This window comes from Canis lupus, chromosome 6, assembly GCF_011100685.1.
Source record: "Canis lupus familiaris isolate Mischka breed German Shepherd chromosome 6, alternate assembly UU_Cfam_GSD_1.0, whole genome shotgun sequence".
Lineage (NCBI taxonomy): Eukaryota > Metazoa > Chordata > Mammalia > Carnivora > Canidae > Canis > Canis lupus.
The window spans coordinates 2,686,798-2,706,698 of NC_049227.1; the positions used below are offsets into that span (position 1 = coordinate 2,686,798).

General features: G+C 45.4%; 1 protein-coding gene across 12 annotated transcripts in view; it reads right to left on the bottom strand.

The window, feature by feature from the left end:
* AUTS2 (activator of transcription and developmental regulator AUTS2) overlaps positions 1 to 19,901 on the bottom strand; it is a 1,128,325-nt gene that overhangs the window by 19,528 nt on the left and 1,088,896 nt on the right. For 7 of the 12 annotated variants that reach the window (XM_038539027.1, XM_038539032.1, XM_038539033.1 and 4 more), the window contains 5 exons: positions 8,758 to 9,223; positions 7,239 to 7,492; positions 5,873 to 6,114; positions 4,180 to 4,224; positions 666 to 761 (listed from right to left, as the gene is read on the bottom strand). In XM_038539027.1, coding sequence (XP_038394955.1) covers positions 666 to 761; positions 4,180 to 4,224; positions 5,873 to 6,114; positions 7,239 to 7,492; positions 8,758 to 9,223 — 1,103 coding nt within the window. The remainder of the gene's footprint in view (positions 1 to 665; positions 762 to 4,179; positions 4,225 to 5,872; positions 6,115 to 7,238; positions 7,493 to 8,757; positions 9,224 to 19,901) is intronic. The other 5 variants (XM_038539028.1, XM_038539029.1, XM_038539030.1 and 2 more) reach the window with 5 other exon arrangements.

Sequence of the window (19,901 nt, forward strand, 5' to 3'; positions counted from 1 at the left end):
TTGACCTTCGGAGACAACTTGAACCCAAACCAGAGGTGAACACTGACTAGGTGGAAAAGAATTTAGTTATTGCGAAGGGCAAAAGGTTAATTTCACACTAGGCTGTTAGTCTTGACCTTGGCCAAGTGTGACCATGGCTGAGAAAGGATGGAGGCAGGGCAGACACACATCTAAGGCGCGGAATGGGGGAGATGAATAGGAGCATCTTCCCTTTGCACAACCAGAAGGATGACATTGTAAGTTTGGACCCGGTCTATTCCATGCTATTCAAATCAATAAAGGCTCAGCTTTGTATCCTCGCTAATATGTACCCCAAGGACAATGTGGTATACACATATCTGACATTTTGTACATCCCCTGACCAGAAGCTTATGTCCACAATACTGGGGTGTGTGTGTGTGAATATGTGTGTGTGTGTTCCATATATTTTAAAGATTACAGGAAATCCTAGCTCAACTGAGATTACATGCATAGTACAGACTGAAAATTAAATTTGGGCCGAAGTTTAAAACACAAGGGGCTAGCAAAACAAAACAAAACAAAACAAATCTCACTGTATTCCCGGTGCCCACTCTGGATTGGAAACTTTAGTCATTGGCAGGTGAGGCTACCCTGAGGCTCTGCTGACAAAGATGCTGGCATGTTTTCGAGGTCAGTTTTCTTACCTTAGGCTGAAATGCTCCTTGTAGTGAACCAAAAGGGCCAGTGGGTGGGATCATAGGGGGGATGCCCGATACTGCAGGAGGGTAGGAATGGAAGAGCTGTGGCCAGAGATGGAGAAGGGAGAAAAAGATTTTAGTAGGAGGCAAATGCTATATTCCAATTCCCTTCCCATCGAACGACATCCACATTAGCAAGCCAGGTAATGCCAATTTGATGCTATTAGTCAAGAAGCCATGATGAAATGATCACACAGATGTGCCATGAATGCTTAACTTAAAAAGTTAAAAGTAGTTCAGAATCAATCAGCCAACAAATGATGTCCCCAAATGAGGACATCATTAGAAAGGGAGCTTTTCTAATTATTAATTGTTAAATTGGATAGAAGACCTAAATGGCTTGAGATTTTAATGCGCGTCAAAAACAGGAGGGGATGCTGAGCCAAATAAGATGCCCGGTAAATTACAAGTTAATTAGAAAAAGAAAAAAAGAAAAATTAAGAAAAAAGGAAGAAAACGAAGCAAGTCTTTTATGAGTTCCAGGATTTTATACCATTAAAACTCAATTAGTACTTTTAGATTTTTAATAGTTTGAGGAAATGAGAAAATATTCACAATCCTTGCTTCATTAGGTTGTTCCAGAAGTGGGGTTTCAGAGGATAATTTAATTGTCTCCTCTCAAATGATGACAAATATTTGTGGGAGAGTAAAATAAAATGACTCCATGTACACTGACAATGAAGCTATTGTTTCTATAAGATGGACAAGCTCACTGGGGGCTGCTCAAGCCAAGCCCTTAACGGGTCTGACCCCTCAGCGATGAGAGAAGAATGATTCTGAATTAAGAATATGCATTTTCTGGAATTAACTAGTTTATGGAGGACACAATGGAGGAAAGAAAGATACAGCCACACTGAAGAAGAGGCAAACCCATCTTTTACTCCTCCTAAAAAGCGAGTGTTTCTGAGAGCTTGTCGCTCTGGTTCCATTCACTCTGATCAAACCACCATCCAGATACTTAAGTCATGTCCCACCTTTATGGTTGCGTAATGTGCCAAAAATACAGTAATACGTCAAACTTTTCCGAATTGTGACTTCACGTTAGCTATTTCTAGGTGAGGACTGAGATGTCCGTTCAACAATCCTGTTTTCAGGGCACATACTTTTCTCTTGGTCTTTATTTCATTTTGCTCCGTTCAATGATGCAGCAAAGTTTTTCACACTAATTGATATTGAACTAAATCCACTTAAACAGTGATTGCAAGCCAAGTGCCCTCATTTAAAACTACTTTTAAGTCTAAAATTGTGTTTTAGATACTTGACTGCACTGCGTCTTAATTCCCCTTATAACGTCCTAATCCCCAAAGCAAGAGAGACTAAGTACTTCATATATTATCCACTATAACTAATAAAACGAAATAACTCTCCCACAGTACACTGTATGAAGCAGAGTAATTAAATACATGCCACACTAAAACACACTCAAATTTCTATTACTCTGCCTCCAGGTGGGTATATTTCCTTTAATGTTTTCAATAAAAAATAGATATTTTCATCATTTCCCTTTTGCTGCAGTCCATTACTGATCCTCTTAGAACATAGCTATCCCCCCAACTTGACAAAAAATCTGAAGTACCTAATAAAATGTTTTAAACCTGTCAAAAATTCAGGCCTCTCGGCTTTTTCTCCATCTTAAATCTAGGAACCTCTATGGAATAAGCATATAAAAAGGAAGGCCCTACACATTTTGTCCTGGGGAGTAGATCTGAGGCACCTGTTGAGCACGCTAACTTTCTCTAGGAATGGCTTTGTTAGCTGGTCCTTAATTTAAATCAGAGAATACTGACAAAGGGCAGAAATGTGATGGTCATTAAAGATGGCACCATTCAGGGATCCCTGGGTGGTGCAGCGGTTTGGTGCCTGCCTTTGGCCCAGGGCGCAATCCTGGAGACCCGGGATCGAGTCCCACGTCAGGCTCCCGGTGCATGGAGCCTGCTTCTCCCTCTGCCTGTGTCTCTGCCCCCCTCTCTCTCTCTCTGTGTGACTATCATAAATAAATAAAAATTAAAAAAAAAAAAAAGATGGCACCATTCATGGGGTAGCCCTAAAGAGGAGACACATCCATGGGTCTATTGGATTTTGCACATCCATTTAAAAAAATGCTTTTGTGGGACGCTGGGTGGCTCAGTTGGCTAAGCATCCATCCGACTCTTGGTTTTGGCTCAGGTCATGACCTCAGGGTTCTGGGATCAAGCCCTACGTCCGGCTCCCATGGTCCCTCTCCCTCTGCCCCTCCCCCTGCTCTTTCTCTCTCTCTTTCATAAGTAAATAAATATTTTTAAAAACAAATATATAAAATAAATAAAAAATGCTTCTGTCATCACAGTGCTGAGCAGAAAGTGTCAGAACAATGTGGGGCCCAGGCACTTGGATAAACCTTCCTCTTCGTGAGGAGGCGTCTTCATGCTATGTCTGCATATCTCTGGAGGAACTCATGCTTCACTGATTTCTAATATTTTGTAGTTTTGACTTCCCAGCTACCCTGTGGACTAAGACAGTGTCTAATGATCTGGGTCAAAGTGTGAATGAATTCACAGGCTTTGCTGCTCTGAGGAGCACTTCTTTTCAAGCAAGCACAGCTGAGTTTGGTGGACCAACATGGCTACAGGCAAGGACTAATCTTTCTTTCTGGTGTCATTTAAAAAAAAATAGAAATAAACCACTGAGTGAAGAGACTTGCAAAATTTCAGGTAAACATGATGCAGTATTCACTCCATAATCAAAATATCATGGTAAGGTGTCCAAGGTGTTTGTATTTTTAAAAAAGCCTTTGTTTTATGTCTCGACTGAATATATATGTTTGTAGCGATTTCAGTTTGAGAACTGTACTCTTTACAATGGCATAAAATGAGTATTTTTTTTAATATGTAAGGAAGAATGAGTTTAAAGGGGAAAAAATAATAGATTTCCATTTTAAGGCCTTCTTTTATTTAAATGATAATTTTGTTTTTAGTCATAGCAAGCTCAGGAGAAACATATCAGCCACGTGGGAGAGGGGTCTACATTTAGTCAGGAGGGCACGAGAATCTGGTTTTTGAGGTCCTGGAGTCAGGAACATTAATGACATTCTGTTTGGAAGAAGGGATTCAAGTTGAATTCTGGGAAATCTGCATCAATGACATTTTGGTTGACGACTGAAACCCAGTGGTTCCAGAGTCTTCTGAAACCACGGTGATTCAATGGCAGACACCCCACTTTTGAGGACAGATGCCTGGCTCCGAGTGAAGTTCACCTGCACTTTTCAATTTTAGGCACGCTAATGATCTTTTGATTCGGAAGAAGATACTGCATCGTTACCGGAAGCAAACGCCACAAGAGCAAGCATCCAGAGTGACGAGGAGCAATGGGAATTCTTGCAAAGATGATTAAGGAAGGCTGCTAGTCATTTACTGATCTGTGGCAAGAGCACACACATGGAAAAGCAGTTACAGTGAATGGGTAGCATGGTAACAAGACTCACACTGTGCCGGTAGAATGGGTCAACTTTTGTAGGGTATTTGTCAAACTGTAAAGGGATCAAAGCAAAAGCTAGTTACTTAAAGAGTCTACATTTCTTTTCACTGCTTCAGCGGAGGCAGCCCTAGGGGAGCTTCTCTGTCACTGGGCTGTCATCAGACTCCATAACCTCGCTGTATATAGGAACCGTCTCGACTCCTGAGTTACTCCAACAAGAAATGGAAAAGCAAAGTGAGAACCCACACGGTGCGTTTAAGTCCCAGTCACACTAGAGTGTCTTTCTCTCCAGTCTGTATTTAGAGATTGGCACAGACCAGACATCTGAACCGGAGAAAAGAGGCAATTATTCAGATAAATCAGAGAGAAGGGAGCATTTGGCCTGATCCATCCAGAGAATTCCCTGTTTTCATCTTCCCTTTGGCAGAAGAACCGTACATTCAGCCACCTCCAGAGACGTATTACACCCAAACGTAAAGGCATCTGGGTGAGGTCTTATAACTTTTCCTTTGAGTAGAGAAGAGTATCTCAACGCTTCCTCTGGTACTGTAGCCCCCCCTTAGGTAGATTTCATTTATCTGTGTAATAGCTCACCCACGCTGCCATAAACTTTTTCCCCAAATGACAGGCCCTTAAAAATAGAACTGTTGAGAAGTATAATTCATCCAGAAAAAAAGATACAGGATTTATTATAAGAAAAAATTTTGGTCCCAAGGTCTCATTTCTAATATTCTCCTAAATAAATTCAGAAGATAAACTTTAAAATCTGTATTTTTAAAAATTAAGCTGAACAACAAAGAGAGGGGGCGGGAGGAGAGGATGCAAGGTTTGGTGAAGAGAGCACCTCTTAAAATCATGGAATTCTCATTTGTTCTTACCATGACGATACTAACTGCCTGGAAATCAGGTATTTCCTTAAATACTAAAGATTAAGTAAGTAAAACACCCTAATACTCACTGTGGCACACAGGGCTCTCAGAACATTTAGTGCCCTAATATGGCCCTATTCAGTACAGTCTGTAAGTTAAAAAAAAAAAAAAAAATTCCTAATTGGCCCCCGCTGCGTGTGCTCGACCCAGTCAAGACCAAGACCATGTCCTTCCTCCAACCACAAGGCCACGTTCTGCCCCTGGGGGCACATCGCTCCCTGACTTGCTGAGAGAGCAGGATACCAGCCTGGCGCACCATCTTGTGAAACGTAAGAAATATAAGGCCACCCTCAACAAAATGGGCTTTGGGGAGCCACCTGAGAGAGCAGGGGTAACCGACAAGGCCCCGGTCTTCTGACGGCTCACTCCCCGCCTCGGCCCTCCTCCTGACTCCCAGTGTTCTATGAGCACTGATCTGTGGGGGCTTGGTGCGACACACTGGCAGATATGCTTTTGTAAGTGGCGGCAATCCCCCAAGATGCTCAAGAGGACAAGAAGTTAAGTACTATCACCGGATGGGACTGTTCGGAGGGCACTGAGAATACCCGTCCCCACCCAAGCTCACGCCCAGTGCTAGGGAGAACTGTCTACGGAGAAGTGCCCACCCCGGGCCCTGGGTTAGCAGACACTCCCTTCTCTCCAGCCAAGACGGACAAGGCCAAAGGAGCCCCCTAAAACAGCTCTCAGTCCCCGTTAACCTCCTGTGCCCCAACAGCCCATTCCACCCCAACGTGCTGCATAAAAAAAGAGTCGTGCTCTACTTATCCTCACATTTCTGCCTGGGGTACGCACCATGGGAGGTGCTGGCGTCGGCATGATGGCGGCGGGCGGGATGGCGTGGGGGAACGGCGTGAAGGTGTGCTGGTGCGTGTGCTGGTGGGTGTGCTGGTGCTGGTGCTGGTGCTGGTGGAACTCGGTCCGCAGGTAGGGCGGAGGGCCCAGGGAAGCCCCACGGTCAGCACTCTGAGAGGCCAAAAAACGGGTGTTCAGTTCCTGTCGCAAGATGTCTTGCTCTGGAAAAGAAGGGAAGGGAGAAGATGACGCTTTTTTGCTACATCGGTCAGATCCTTTGGATCAGGACATCGGCGTACCTGACCAGAGGGGACAGGGCCAAGGGCACCCCTGATGAGAGCCCCTGTGCCCCCAGGGACGGAAGGGGACGCCCTACCAGAGGACCCTGACACTCGGTCACGATCAAATCATCTTCTTCCAGCCTCTCGGCTTTGGGGGACAGGCTCTGGGCTGAAGAGCCAGAGGTCAATTTTCAGCTCTGTTACTGTCAGCTTGGGGAGCCTGGGCACGGGAAGTCATTCATTTGGGGTCAGTTCCCTCACGTACCATATGCGGACAATATCATCCACATTGTGGGTTACTTTGGGGGTGCAAAGAATTAATATATTTAAGTACTTAAGAACAGTGACTGCACACTGATCTAGGGTAACGTGGCCACATTCTCGTGCCCTCTTCTGAGTGAAATCTCTGCAGCAGGGGTATAACATGGCTACGATGGACCTGAACTTGGGATACTGGCCTGATCAACACAGGCAAGGGGAAAAGGAGCCAGTATCTAAGACTAGATTTTGTTGACACTTAAAACTCTGGGATAAGCGGAAACAAAAAGTGCATCTTCTCTTTTTAAGAAGGTAGAAGGCCTTACTCATTGCGAAAAAAAAAAAAACAAAAACAAAACAAAAAACAAAAAAAACCCTTAAACCAGGATGGAGTTTCAGGATGGAAATTCCAATTTCAAGAGCCTGGGATGGAACAGTCTATGGGCCTGACCAAGTTTCCGTCCCGCTCACGGGAGCCCGGACAACAGGTCACACACAATCTGTTTTCCCCCTCGCTGGGTGAACTCAGAGGGAAAAGCTTCCTGACTCGCAGTAAGCTGCTTGCCCCTTGGTAGTGTCTGAGCCTCCCGGGTTGTTGAGGTCAACAGGGTGTCAGTACACATTTTTGCTCAACTTCAGCCCACAGGGATTAGAGGGAGGTTACAAGAATACATATAGTAAGTAAAGCAGAAAACCGTCAAATGAGAAAACCCAGACTCCGGGCACAGGCAACACCGACGGCCCATGAGGCCACCGGCTGGAGAGGTGGGCGCCCCGGGTAGGCCAGGAGGGTGCCTCCCTCGTACCTGAGTAAGTGCTTCCGGCCGGGTGTCCGGGGACCTGCAGACCCCCTGAAGTCAGAGGTGGTGGAGGAGGCAAAGCCGTGGGAGGGGCAAACATATTGGGGTGATGTGAGTGTGCGGGGGGCTGGAGGGTGGGCGTGAAGCTGTGCAGGGGGCTGTGGTTGGGCAGCGAGAGGGGGAAGGGGGAGGCGGAGGGGTGGTGAGAGATGTGCGGAGGGGCAGGCTGAGTCTTCGCCGGGGTGCTGCTTCTGCTACTGCTGTTGGAGCGACCACAGCCAAAGGGAAAAAAAAGGAAGAAAGGAAAAAAAAAGAGGTAAGCAATTAATTTTCTTAAAAAAGAATCCTATCTCCCTGCCCAAAGCCATTCAACACTTTCTCTTGCTCCTTTCTCTTGACACGCCCGCCCCTGGGCACACCAGGAGCCTCTGCGATGGTCACAACTGCAGACACTGCGCAAGAGGAGCTGCGGCCCCAGAGTTACCCCACTGCCCCCTGGGGGCCAGGCAGTGGCTGTGCCCGAACACTCAGGCCCGCTCCCCTCTGCTATGGCCAACTTCTCCCCTCTGCCCCTCAGAGCCCCGCACCTTTGCATCCTCCACTAGCCACATGTCCTACAATTTACACAGAGGACAAGACGATGGCCAGAGCTCCTCCCGTCCCACTGCGACCCCTTCCATGAAGCAGCACAGGGAGCCCCTGATCCCTGCTCCGGTCTGGGGGCCATGGAAGTAAGCTTGGGGGCAGAGCAGGGCCCCGGCCCCGGCTGAGGCGGTTTCCTTCCCCTGTCCTAACCAGGAAGCAGCAGGCCCCAGAGTCCCCCGTCACCAGGCTGTCACGAGGAAGAGAAAGCCACAAGAGCCCCGAGGGGTTGGAATTACAACGCCCAGATCCAGGCAAGGGTAGGCAATGCTTGGCCCCACACCCCGCGGTTTCCGTCTCCCTTTCCCTGGCAGTGCTCCCCTGTGCTCCTCTGAACACCCTCTCGTGTAGTTTGGCAAAGACTAGGCAGGAGAGCGCCTGGGCCTCCACACCGGGGCTCCTCTTTGTCCACACGCAGCTGGTTCGCCTCTGCTCTGACCCGCCCTGGACTAAGGGTAACAGAAGAACCTCAAGCAGAACATCCCCTGGTCCCCCCCACCCCAGCTCCCTGACTCTGGAGCCGCAGGGAGGGAGATGTAGCGCCTCCGAGGCATCCTCCTGCAGAGGCCAATGGCCTCCCTCCTAGGAACCTTCTAAGGCTGGATGCTCCTTGGTGCATGCACACCGCCCTCCCCGCCTGCACCCCTCGGTCCCTGTGGCTGTTCTAGTTCTTCGGACGTCCCTAACTAACCCTGTTGTCCCCCCAGCCTACCCAGCCGAGTCTCAAGGGCTCCTCCCCGTGGCCAGCTCCCTGCCTCCCCCGCCCCAGGACACTGCGGTGGGGTTCGCAACAAGGCACCAGCCTCCGCGGGAGCCCCCGACCCGCTCCACAGCCCAGCCCAGAGAAGGGGGCAGAAGCCAGGCCCCGACGCGGGGGGCTCACCTTAAGCTGTTGAGGCTCAGGCTACTGCTGTTGTAGGCTGAGAGGGGCTGGGAGAGGCCCTGGGACGAGGGGTGCGCCTGCACAGGCGGGAGACCCTGATGGAGCAGCTGGGCGGGGGACTGCGGCCGCGGGAGCCTCTGCGCCGGAGGCTGGGGGGCCGGCTGGGCCTCTGCGGGCGCCTGCGGAGGCTGTGTGCTTGGGCGGGGGGGCTGAGGCGGGGCCTCTGTGCGGGGCACCAGGTCAGGGTCCGGAGAAGGAGCTCGGGGCTGCGGCTCCGCCTGGGGCTGGGGCAGCGGCTGAGGGGCCTGAGGGCAGGGGTCTTTAAGCACCACGGGCTCAAAGATCGGCTCTTTGCCACAGTCCTGGCTCTTCTCCTGGCTTCTCTCTAGACCCGAGATCTTGGGGACAATCGGCCCTGCGTCCTGGCTGTCATGTTCAGGTAGCGTGCCAACACCTAGCTCCGGATCTGTGTGGGGAGAGCAGAGACAAATCACAGGCAATGACATGTGAGTGTGACACATGGAGCACAGAGCACCCCAATGCCCAGACCCCCAGGTCCCAGACACGACACATGGCCTGGTGGCTTGTCCTGGCTTTGTGGCCTGACCTGCCCACGTGCAGGGCACGAGCACTCTGCGAAGAGGGCTGCAGGAAGCTGCGGGCCAGAAAGCAGCCAAGGCTGCGAGTCTGAAAATGCACATCCACCTGAATCTCGGCAAAGCCTTTGATGGAGCAAAATTAAGAAATAATAGACGATGAGCTGATTTCCCCCTGCTTGAAATACATGCAGTTTTTGAATATACAGAAGAGCGGTGTTTTCACACAGCGAGTGAAGTGAATGTTATTTAACCACACACAGATGTTTATTCTTGGCCTTGCCCCTCCCCTTTCCATTCTGACAGATGAGACTCATTTGACATTTACAAAAATAATGTCGTATTTGGCAAGTGCTAAACTGGTCAAACTCAGGGCCTCCTCGTGCTCACCAACTGATCCTAGCAACATCTGAGATCCAAGGTGCAAACACGAATTCCGATCAATTTAGAGCCAACTACACGTGCCAGGCGTTTTAAAGAGTCCCCCGCCCCTCCAGGCCGCTGGTGCAATGCTGAATGCTGATGCTAGGCCTCGATGTAAAATAAGTGAAATGCCACAACAATGGAAGAAATGTAGCAAGCACACACTCCTGTTACGAATTTAAAAGATAAGCTTCTTTGCGCGCCTGGATGGCACAGTTGGTTAAGTGGCCAACTCTTGGTTTCGGCTCAGGTTGTGATCTTGGGGTCGTGAGATCGAGCCCTGTATTGGTCTCCATGCTCAGCAAGGAGTCCGCTTAAGATTTTCTCTCCCTCTCCCTCTTCCCCTCCTCACCCTGCTGTCGCATGTACGTTCTCTCTAAAATAAAATAAATAAAATCATCGAGAAAATTAAAAAAAGATACGCCTCTCTCCAAGATTCATGCCACATCACAGAGTGGTTGTTTGATCAGCTTGTAAGTCAAACTCCATCAAATCCTCTAATGGAAGAATGAAAGACAAATATGACATTAAATACAAAAAAATGCCCCTACTAATGAGTAAGTACTTTTTGTACATGGTGGGGGGGATGACCTTTCTTATATCTTTGCGCTAAAAGAGCCACCCTTTTATTATTATACAGCTCAGAAATAGAAAAAGAACAGATTATGGTATTCTCTGAAATGAGGATGTGTTCCAGGCATTTCTCAGGAAACTACTCTGGCCATGATCTTTCTCTTCCAATCTCACTGTATCAAGTATGAGAAATAATGTGGTATTCTCACTCGTCCTATCCTTTTCTGTTGATGTCCTCTTGCGTACACTCGCTTGCCATTTTTCTTCCCTGGATTTTTCCTCAAAGCAAACCATTACTCCCACTGTCCTGTTGATGGAACAGATCAAACCTGTGACAAGCACCAAAGCAGAAACAAACCCGGGTTATAAACAGAAGGCATTTTTGGCTAAAATGACCTTGGCTATCATTATGCCTCTCAGAACAGCCTGGAACAAAAGAGAGTCCCCTCTTTGCATGTTTCAGCTTCAGGGATAAAGCATCCAAGAAGGCCCTGGGGAAAAGTAACTGTAGACTTCTGGCATAGATGGGAGGGCCACTCACACATATTTTCATCCAGAGCTGTCCTTTAGAACCTTTCTGGGAAGATTTTTGCTTATGACAAGCTGAAATTTTAGGATTCCCAAAACTTTACTTCTTAACTTGAGGGCTGTGAACATCAAGATCCTTGATGTGCACAGACTCCATGTAGCCAAAACTCCTAGATCATGAAAGAAGACCCTTCATCTGTAGACAATCCACACCTAGGGATTCTGGGCCAGCTTCTCTTCCAGTGTTTTTTCCTATCATTTCCACAAGATTACCATAGCAAGGGCTTATGCGAGCTCATCAAATAACATGTAGGTTTCCTACAACGCAAGAGGGTTAGTTAGGTCTGGGCAGAAGCACCAACACCCACACATTCTAACCGCACAAAATACAAGAGCTCCACCTCAGCGAGAAGTTCTAGGTGCCTAAGCAGGGCTTCTTCCCACTCTGACACTCAGACGGTTAATTTAGGATTATTGTGCTCGCTAAAAGGGCAGAAACACATTTCCATCCTTTTGAAGTGCTTTGTTCTCTCTGGACTGGGATGGTGAAGAGTAAATGCATAGATATTTCCCATGTTGTTAAATTTAAATCCAAATTCACATTCTCCCTCCAAAAATCATTGTCCAAACAAAATTTCCCTCTGACATAAAACAAAGTTCCTCTTCCAAAGGACACCACCCAGAGGCTATCACTTAGATTTCCTTATGCCAGTAAAGGAAGCACATCAGGAAGACGCAGATTAAGTGCTTCATTTCTGTAGCCTGACTATATTTATCTCCTTGTTCTTTATTTAATGGGCTTCTGAGTGTGGATGACACAGGGGGCATGGGACAGGCTTGGGCTCATTTCCCCAAGGCCCCGTAAAGGCAAACAGGGTTGGCAGTCACATCTCCTCTGTTGTTGCATTGCTGTTGTGGGTTAGCCCCAACACAGATGCAGCCAGAGCGAGGGGAGCAGCACCCAGCCTGGGGATGGTCATCTTGGACCAACTGTGTGGTGCACAGGGACACAAAAATCTCTCTAGTGAGCCCTGTGAATTTCTACAGGATTGTCCGATGAATGACTCAGAGGACCCAGAAACACAGAATTTTGGCAACAAGATCAGAATCTGGGAAACCATCCCAGCACTTCTCAAACTTTAAAATGCATACAAACAACCCGGACATCTGTTTACAACGCTGAATTGGACTCAGAAATTCTGGAGTGGGGCTCCAGAGTCTCCCTGTCTGAGGTGAGGCTTGGACTTCACTGTGAGTGGCAAGGAACTCACCTAATCCACTCTGATTAGATGGTGAAGAAGCCCAGAGAAGTTAAGGAACTTGCTTGCTGGAGGTCACCTGGCTGTTTAATAAATCAGACAACTTTTGTTCTAGTCCCAACTCTTGCCACCATTAATTGCTTTTTCTCTGATTTACACTTTGCTGTCCCCCAGAAGCAAAAAACCTAAAGCAAAGCAGGGAACAGTAAATCCAGGACTCTGTTAAAATATTTGATACAATGAGACAGTGCAAAGCTACAAAGGGCTGCTGGAACAGCACGCTTCAGCTAAACCTGAAAGCTATCATCAATCCACTGAGGCCCTGTTGCTGCGGAACCTACAAGCAAGGCAGTGGCAGCTTTGAAGGCGGTAAGAACTTTAGGGCTGAGACAGTTTTACGACTCCCCATTTACACAAGTCTCTTGAGGCACAGATTTAGGCGACATGCGTTTTTGTGGCTAATCGGTAATGCATTTCCTCTTCCTTTCAATTATTCAATAAATGTATCTTCCCAGTTAAGCTTTTCCATCTTGACAGTCAATTTGTCTTACTGTGCTTCTCCAAAATTGGCAAGAACACATTAAAAAAAAATCATTTTGTATTGCTCTGTGTGCTCTGAATTTGCCAGAGGATGAAATTTGCTGAGGTTGAAAGAAGTAAGAATGTGCAAATTGACTAGTCTTATTTACAAGTTTTACTCATTACATTTTGGGGTTTTAAAATCTCTCTTCTTGTGATTATAAAAAGAACACATCGTGCTTATAATAAGATACATGCAAATTAAAATTACACTGCATAGTGTACAGTGTAAGGGGTGAATTTCCTATACCTAAATTGTATCTCAGTAACCTTGACTCAAACACAATACATTTTTAAAAAGGTAAGGACAGATTAGGAAAAATTTCATTTTGATACAAATTTGATCACAGTTCCCTGGGGAAAATGAGGCTGCTAGTATTTTACTAGTAGACTAAAAACCTAGGGGCACCTTGGTGGCTCAGTTAGATAAGTGCCCGCCTTCAGCTCAGGTCACGGCCTTGACTGAAGTCCTGGGATCAAGCCCCGCATCAGGCTCTGTGCTTAGTAGGGAGTCTTGCTTCTCCTTCTCCCTCTGTGCTCTCTCTGCCTCTTTCACTCTTTCAAATAAACACATAAGTAAAATCTTTTAAAAAAACAACACCTACAACCTCTGTGGAGGGCAATTTGGCAACATTTAGCCAAGAAACTAAAGAAGCTCAGCAAGGATTTAAGTCTATAGACACGGTGAAACTGCATCGTGCTTTGAATTACAAGTTTGGAAAGAATTAAAATGTAATCATTTGGGAACTGGGTACATATAAATCTGATACACCCATACAATGGAAGACATTATAGACTGAAAAGGAATGAGGAACTCTGTGTGTACAACCCATGGCATATTGCTAGCTTCTATGAAAAACAAGAAAAATCATATATACCCACTTTTACTTTATGCATAAAGAAGCTCTAGAAGAGCACCTGTTTGGGGGCTCAGGGTGGAGAACCAGACAGACACAGAGCCAGAGGAAGGGGAGATATGTGACTGTATACATACATATGTATTTACATTTTTGAATCATGTGATCCTGTTACCCATTAAAATTCCTTTTTTTAAAATTATTTATTTATGATAGTCACAGAGAGAGAGAGAGAGAGAGAGAGAGAGAGAGGCAGAGACACAGGCAGAGGGAGAAGCAGGCTCCATGCACCGGGAGCCCGATGTGGGATTCGATCCCGGGTCTCCAGGATCGCGCCCTGGGCCAAAGACAGGCGCTAAACTGCTGCGCCACCCAGGGATCCCCCATTAAAATTCTTAAAAGAAAATTGATCCTACATTTAAGAACAGTTTGAGGAAGAAAAAAACCACAGCAAACAAAACTGGGAATATGAGTAGTGGTACCATTAAACACATGGAGAGTGTAGGTTATATAAAATAAGAAACTGTAATATATAAGTTTCTAATAAATTTGAAAATAAAATGGAGTTTATGAAAAGATATCAATTACTAAAACTGACTCCAAAACAAATAAACCTGATCACAGAAGTAAACTGAAAAGGACTCAATGATTGACACCTTTCCCTCAACCTGGAAATATGTAACAGGTATATTTAGTGTTACAGACAATGTGGACTGAACCTGTAAGAAACAAACTATTCATTTCATTTACCAACAGCAATGACAAAAGGAAGAGGCAAAACTACTATTTATAAAAAAACTATAATTATCTAGCTAGAAAACACAATCAGCTGAGAAATATATGAGAATAATAGCACTCAGCAAAATACCCAAATAACCACCGCCACCACCCCCCACCGCAAACATCAGTAGTTTTCTACACACCAGCAATAGTGACTAGAAAGTTAAATAAAAAAGAAGGATCCCCTTTACAGTAACAAAAGTCACATAATACTTGGAAGCAAACTTAGCAAGAAAATGACAGGGCCTACGAAGACTTAGAAATGTACGACTGCAAATGCTTTGAGAATTCTGTGTTCAAGGGTATTTTATGATGAAAGAGAGAGAGAAACAAGTCAAAGCCACTTAAGAGGTGGTTCTTTTAAGTTTTCAAACTTTGTGGGACTGTGTTTGGCTGTCACAGTGGCTGGAGGGCACTCACTGGTGGCTCTTACGGACGTTAGATATACTGTAACGTAAAGGACAATGCCATGCAACTTCTCAGCTAATGTCCTAAAATCCCACTGGACATTTATGTAGCTGGAAAATCTAGAGCCTGACTCTATTTTTGCATATAAACACAAAACAATTTTATGCACAGTTTTAATACACACTGCATTTTCCAGGAATGCAACTACTGTACGCTGCTGTGTCTGTTAGGTCTTATTGTTATGAACAACCAAGAGTGAGCTAGCTGTTCACCACCATTCGGGAAAATCAGGACACCAATGGTATGGCTGCTCCTGGCATTTTATTTTTTATTTTTATTTTTTAAAAGATTTTTATTTATTTATTCATGAGAGACACAGAGAGAGGGAAAGCAGCGGAGACACAGGCAGAGGGAGAAGCAGGCTCCATGCAAGGAGTCTGATATGGGATTCGATCCAGCATCTCCAGGATCACGCCCTGGGCCGAAGGCAGGCACTGAACTGCTAAGCCACCTAGGGATCCCTGCTCCTGGCATTTTAATTACCAAGTCCCACAGACCCATATCAATCTGCTTTTGTAGCAACCATAGTTATATACTGTCCTATGTATAGATTTGAGCATCTGACCATTTCATTGTCTTCCACTATAAATAAATGTTTACATACTTGTTTCTCCTTTACTTTTCATTAGGGCTTTATGGGCATTTTTAAATCACGTGTATAGATAGGCAACCAACAACGTATTTTGTCCTAGAAAGTAAAGAATAAAAGTGTGCTATAAAACATTTCTTATATTATACAATAACATGCTCGGGTTGAGATTTGCTGAGTTATGTCCCTATGATGAACAGTACGTTTCTAGAAGTCCAATAACTTACAGCAAAAATACACTAACTACTCCAAGGGGTTGTTGTGGAAATTAAGTTCTTTCCACAAGGTAGAACACAAAAAAAAATGATCAGTGTTTCCAAAACTACTCCAGAAAATAATTTTTTTTTGTCCAGAAAATAATTCAATGGAAAGCACTTCATGACAAAATTACTACCAAGTAAAATAAAGTACACTATCACCAATACAATTTCAATACTCAAAATTATCTGTGTAAATGTGTATATGCGCACACCGAAAAAAGACTAGAAAGTGTACATCAAAATGTTAATTGTAATCCCATCATCCAAAAATAATCACAGACTTTCATTTTTAAAGTTGTAGGGTTTTTTTAATCTTTCCAAGTTTTCTAGGGTAAAATGTGTATTATTATTGTAAAAGAAAAAGACATTGCAGCTGAGCCCTGAACAGGACAGGTTTGAAGTGGGCAGGTCCTCAGGTAATTTTTTGGATAAATACAGTACAATACTGTGATTTTTTTCCCTCCTTATAATCTACTTAATAACATTTTCTTTTCTCTTACTTTATTGTCAGAATATAGTACATAACATGTATATAAAAAATGTGTTAAACAGCTGTTATTGGTGAGGCTCCTGGTCAACAGTAGGCTGGCTAGTAGTAAAGTTTCTGGGGAGTCATAAGTCACATGTGGGTTTTTGTGTGGGAGGGGGTGTCGGGGCTCTGAACCTCCCACATCATTCAAGGGTCAACTGTATATTCTATTTATTTTTTAAAAGATTTTACTTATTTATTCATGAGAGACAGAGAGAGAGGCAGAGACACAGGGAGAGGGAGAAGCAGACTCCCTGTGAGGAGCCCGACGTGGGACTCGATCCCAGGACCCCAGGATCACGCTCTGAGACAAAGGCAGATGCTCAACCACTGAGCCAGATGTCCCTCAGCTGTGTATTCTAAAATGAGTTCCTTCATGCACAGAATAGTAACTCTACCACCAAAGAAGTCAACTCAGAAAGTGACTGTTCAGGTCAAACTGCTTTAGACTATGGGACAGAATTAAAAAAAAAAAAAGTTCTTTACCCAGAGAACAGATAAATATTTGCCTTTCAGAAATGAGTCTAGGCTCTGGCCCTCTACCTACTCTGTGGCATTTCCAACTGCCTCTACCTGGTATATCTGGACAGGAAGGAACTGGTGAATATTGATGAGGGAGGAGGAGGAAGAGGAGGAAGAGGTGGAAGAGGAGGAGGAGCAGCAGCAGCGAAGAACTCTCGTGAGGCATATTACTGTGCTTCTGGTCTTTGCATATCTTTACAATTGATCAGAAAGCCCATCATGGCTTACTCAGGACAATGTCATCACTGCAGCAAATATGAATAATCCTTAAAGACATCAAGACAACTATGTGGGGCACTGGCTATTAGGCAATGTCCCAATCCTCCTGAGTACCTGCCTCGTAGCATCTAGAAATGGGTATGTCCTACTTTTACGCTCTTCTGTCTTCTAGTTAGTTTCTCTACTTCTTTGTCCAAATGACAGAACCATGAAGATCTGACCACACAAAAGGAATGAAGACTAATAAGCCAAATAAAGAGTGGGGTGTGTGTGTGTTTGGGGGGGGGGGTTGGGGGGTTGTGGCAAGAAATCCAGACTTTAAATTAAGGAAAAGGGGGAATATTAATAAATGTTGAATGGTTCTACATTAAAAAGCCCATACATGGAAGTGTCAAATTTCTGTGAATCAACAATTATTTCAAACTACTAGCCATATCCATCTTTTAAAAAATTATTTTTTATTTTATTTAAATCCAATTAATATATAATGTATGATTGGTTTCAGAGGCAGAGGGTCAGTGATTCGTCAGTTGCGTATAACACCCAGTGCTCATCCCATCATGTGCCTCCTCAATGCCCGTCACCCAGTTACCCCCTCCCGCTCCCCACTGGGAACCCCCAGTTTGTCTCCTGGAGTTGCTTCTTATGTTTTGTCTCCCTCTCTGATTTCACCCTCATTATTTAAACACCTTCTTGCCTCTTCTTTTGCCTCAAACAAAATCTCCTTTTTAGCAAAGACTGTGTATTTTGTACATATTTATTAAAACAAAAACTGCACAACTGAAATTATTCAGTAATACTTGGCCCTCTCCCCAAGTGTTAGATTCTGTTGGGCTCCACATTCCAATGGTATTTGGCAGGAAAAGTACTGCCTCTCATGTACACCTCTCTCTTCCTCCTCTCCCTCTCTTCTTCAAATCATTAAACAGAGACCAGTTTGTTCCATTAGCAGATTCAATTACTTGAACGAATGGAAGGATGACATTCAGCCTTGCAGCTCTTCTTCTCGGGCACTGAAACTGTACAAATAAATTGAGGAAAACCCACTGTTTGTTCAAGGCAAATTAATTTTCAAACACTGCGAGAGTGGGAGATCGGGGGAATGGTGGGTGCTTGGCAGGGCTCAAAGAGATTCCATTTTGTGCTTGTCATTTTGTGTAAACATTAATTACCATCTGGGAGGCTAAGCTTCGGGCTGAAGTCTGTATCGCAAACCTCTAAGGGCTCCCAGGTTCCCAGTAAAAGCAAAATCCCAAACATAAAAAATAGTCATTGTGCCAGGCAAAACAGCAGCAAGCCTACTGAGAGGGAAAGGTGTGCTGGGCCAGCAGGTTAGGGGCTGCCGTTATCACGGAAGCTAGTTCGGATACTACTGAGTTTCCAAGAATAACCTAGAGTGGGCATTGAAGAACCAGCAACAGACTGCAGGTGAGCATCCTGACATTTGTTTCAAGTTTATTCACCCCGCACCACAGAAAGCATCAACCTTTATGCACTTGCCCGTGTTCCTGATGCCTTCAGGCCAAAAATCTGCCTTCCAGGGAGATCTACTGTGAAGATGCACACTGCAGGCCACCAGGATGGCTTCCGCCTATAGAACGTGGGCCCTGGAGGTCAACCTGGGTTTGCCTTGTATTTCTTCTGTCGTTTCTACTAAATAAGAGCAATGGAGGGCCATGTGAAAAGTGGACTGTGATCTCCTGGGGGAAGAACTGGGGGCATAAGAGTCTTGACCAAAACTAAGAGTGTCAAGATCCTATCTGTAATTGGGTTTTTCACTTCATACAAGGAAAAGGCTGGTGTTGCTTCATGGGCCAGATCCTGAGGGTACAGAGATGATCAAGAAGCCACCCTAGCTTCCAGGAGCTGGAGGCTGAGAGCATAAGACACAGTAGAGGAAAAAGCATGGACATGGCCATCAGGGAGACCCATGGCCTTCCCATGCAGCGTTTGTTATCTGTAAGGTTCAGAGATAAACTGAACTAATCAGAGCTAATGAAGGTATCGATATATTTTATTGATTCTGGGTTATCAATGGTCACTTCTATCTATAGCACAGTCCTGCTAAACTGGCCCCAAGGACCAGTCTTAGACCCAAAGCAAAGGAAATGTGTCCTGGGATGTGTGCAGACCTGATTTTATCAAAGGATAAAATCCCCAGGCACGTCAAGAACACTGGAAAAACTTCAAGTCCTAGTTTCTGGAAAGCCCAGGCCTCCGTGCTTTGGCCTCAAAGACATCTTCCCATTATTTTTGCTTGTGTCCTTCTGCCAGCATCCATACTCACCAGTTGGACAAGATCACCTCCAGCTTGGTTTCCATCCACAGCATGTCTCTGCCTCTGCCCTCTGGCCCCTCCCATGGACCTCAGTTTCCTGGCCTGTCCTCATCAGCCCCGCCTGGCCCACATGACACTGCGCATGTACACACACAAGCACAACCACCTTTCAAACCTGTGCCTGCCCCACATCTAACATGATACTTCTGTGTCCCTAGGGTACAACAAGGGGTCCTAACAAGGGAAGGTTCTAAAAGGAGTTTCAACCGCATGTTTGGATTCATGTACCATGGCCTGCTCGCTGTGAATAAGCAGCAAATCTAGGGACAAGGGTATTGCCCTAAGAATAGCCACAGCACACATTCTTTATACTTGAAGACAACAGGGAGCCCATGTGCTTATTCTGGGAATTCTCCAAGAGGTGGGACCACAGCATTGAAAATAAATTTTAACTTTAGGTATTTGGCTGCTAAAAAAAAAATAAAGGTCTCCTAACTTTCACACCTAGAACAGTGGAGTTGGGGATATGAATGAGAAGAAAAGAATGTCATGTTGCTTGAGGCAGGGCTCCCTCCAGGAGCAATGAATATGCTAGAAAGCTCCCCGGATCTGTTGACAGATGGGACACCTTCCTCACGAGAGGGTGAGAGGGTGGCCCCGCTGCTCATTTCTAATGTCTTTGGC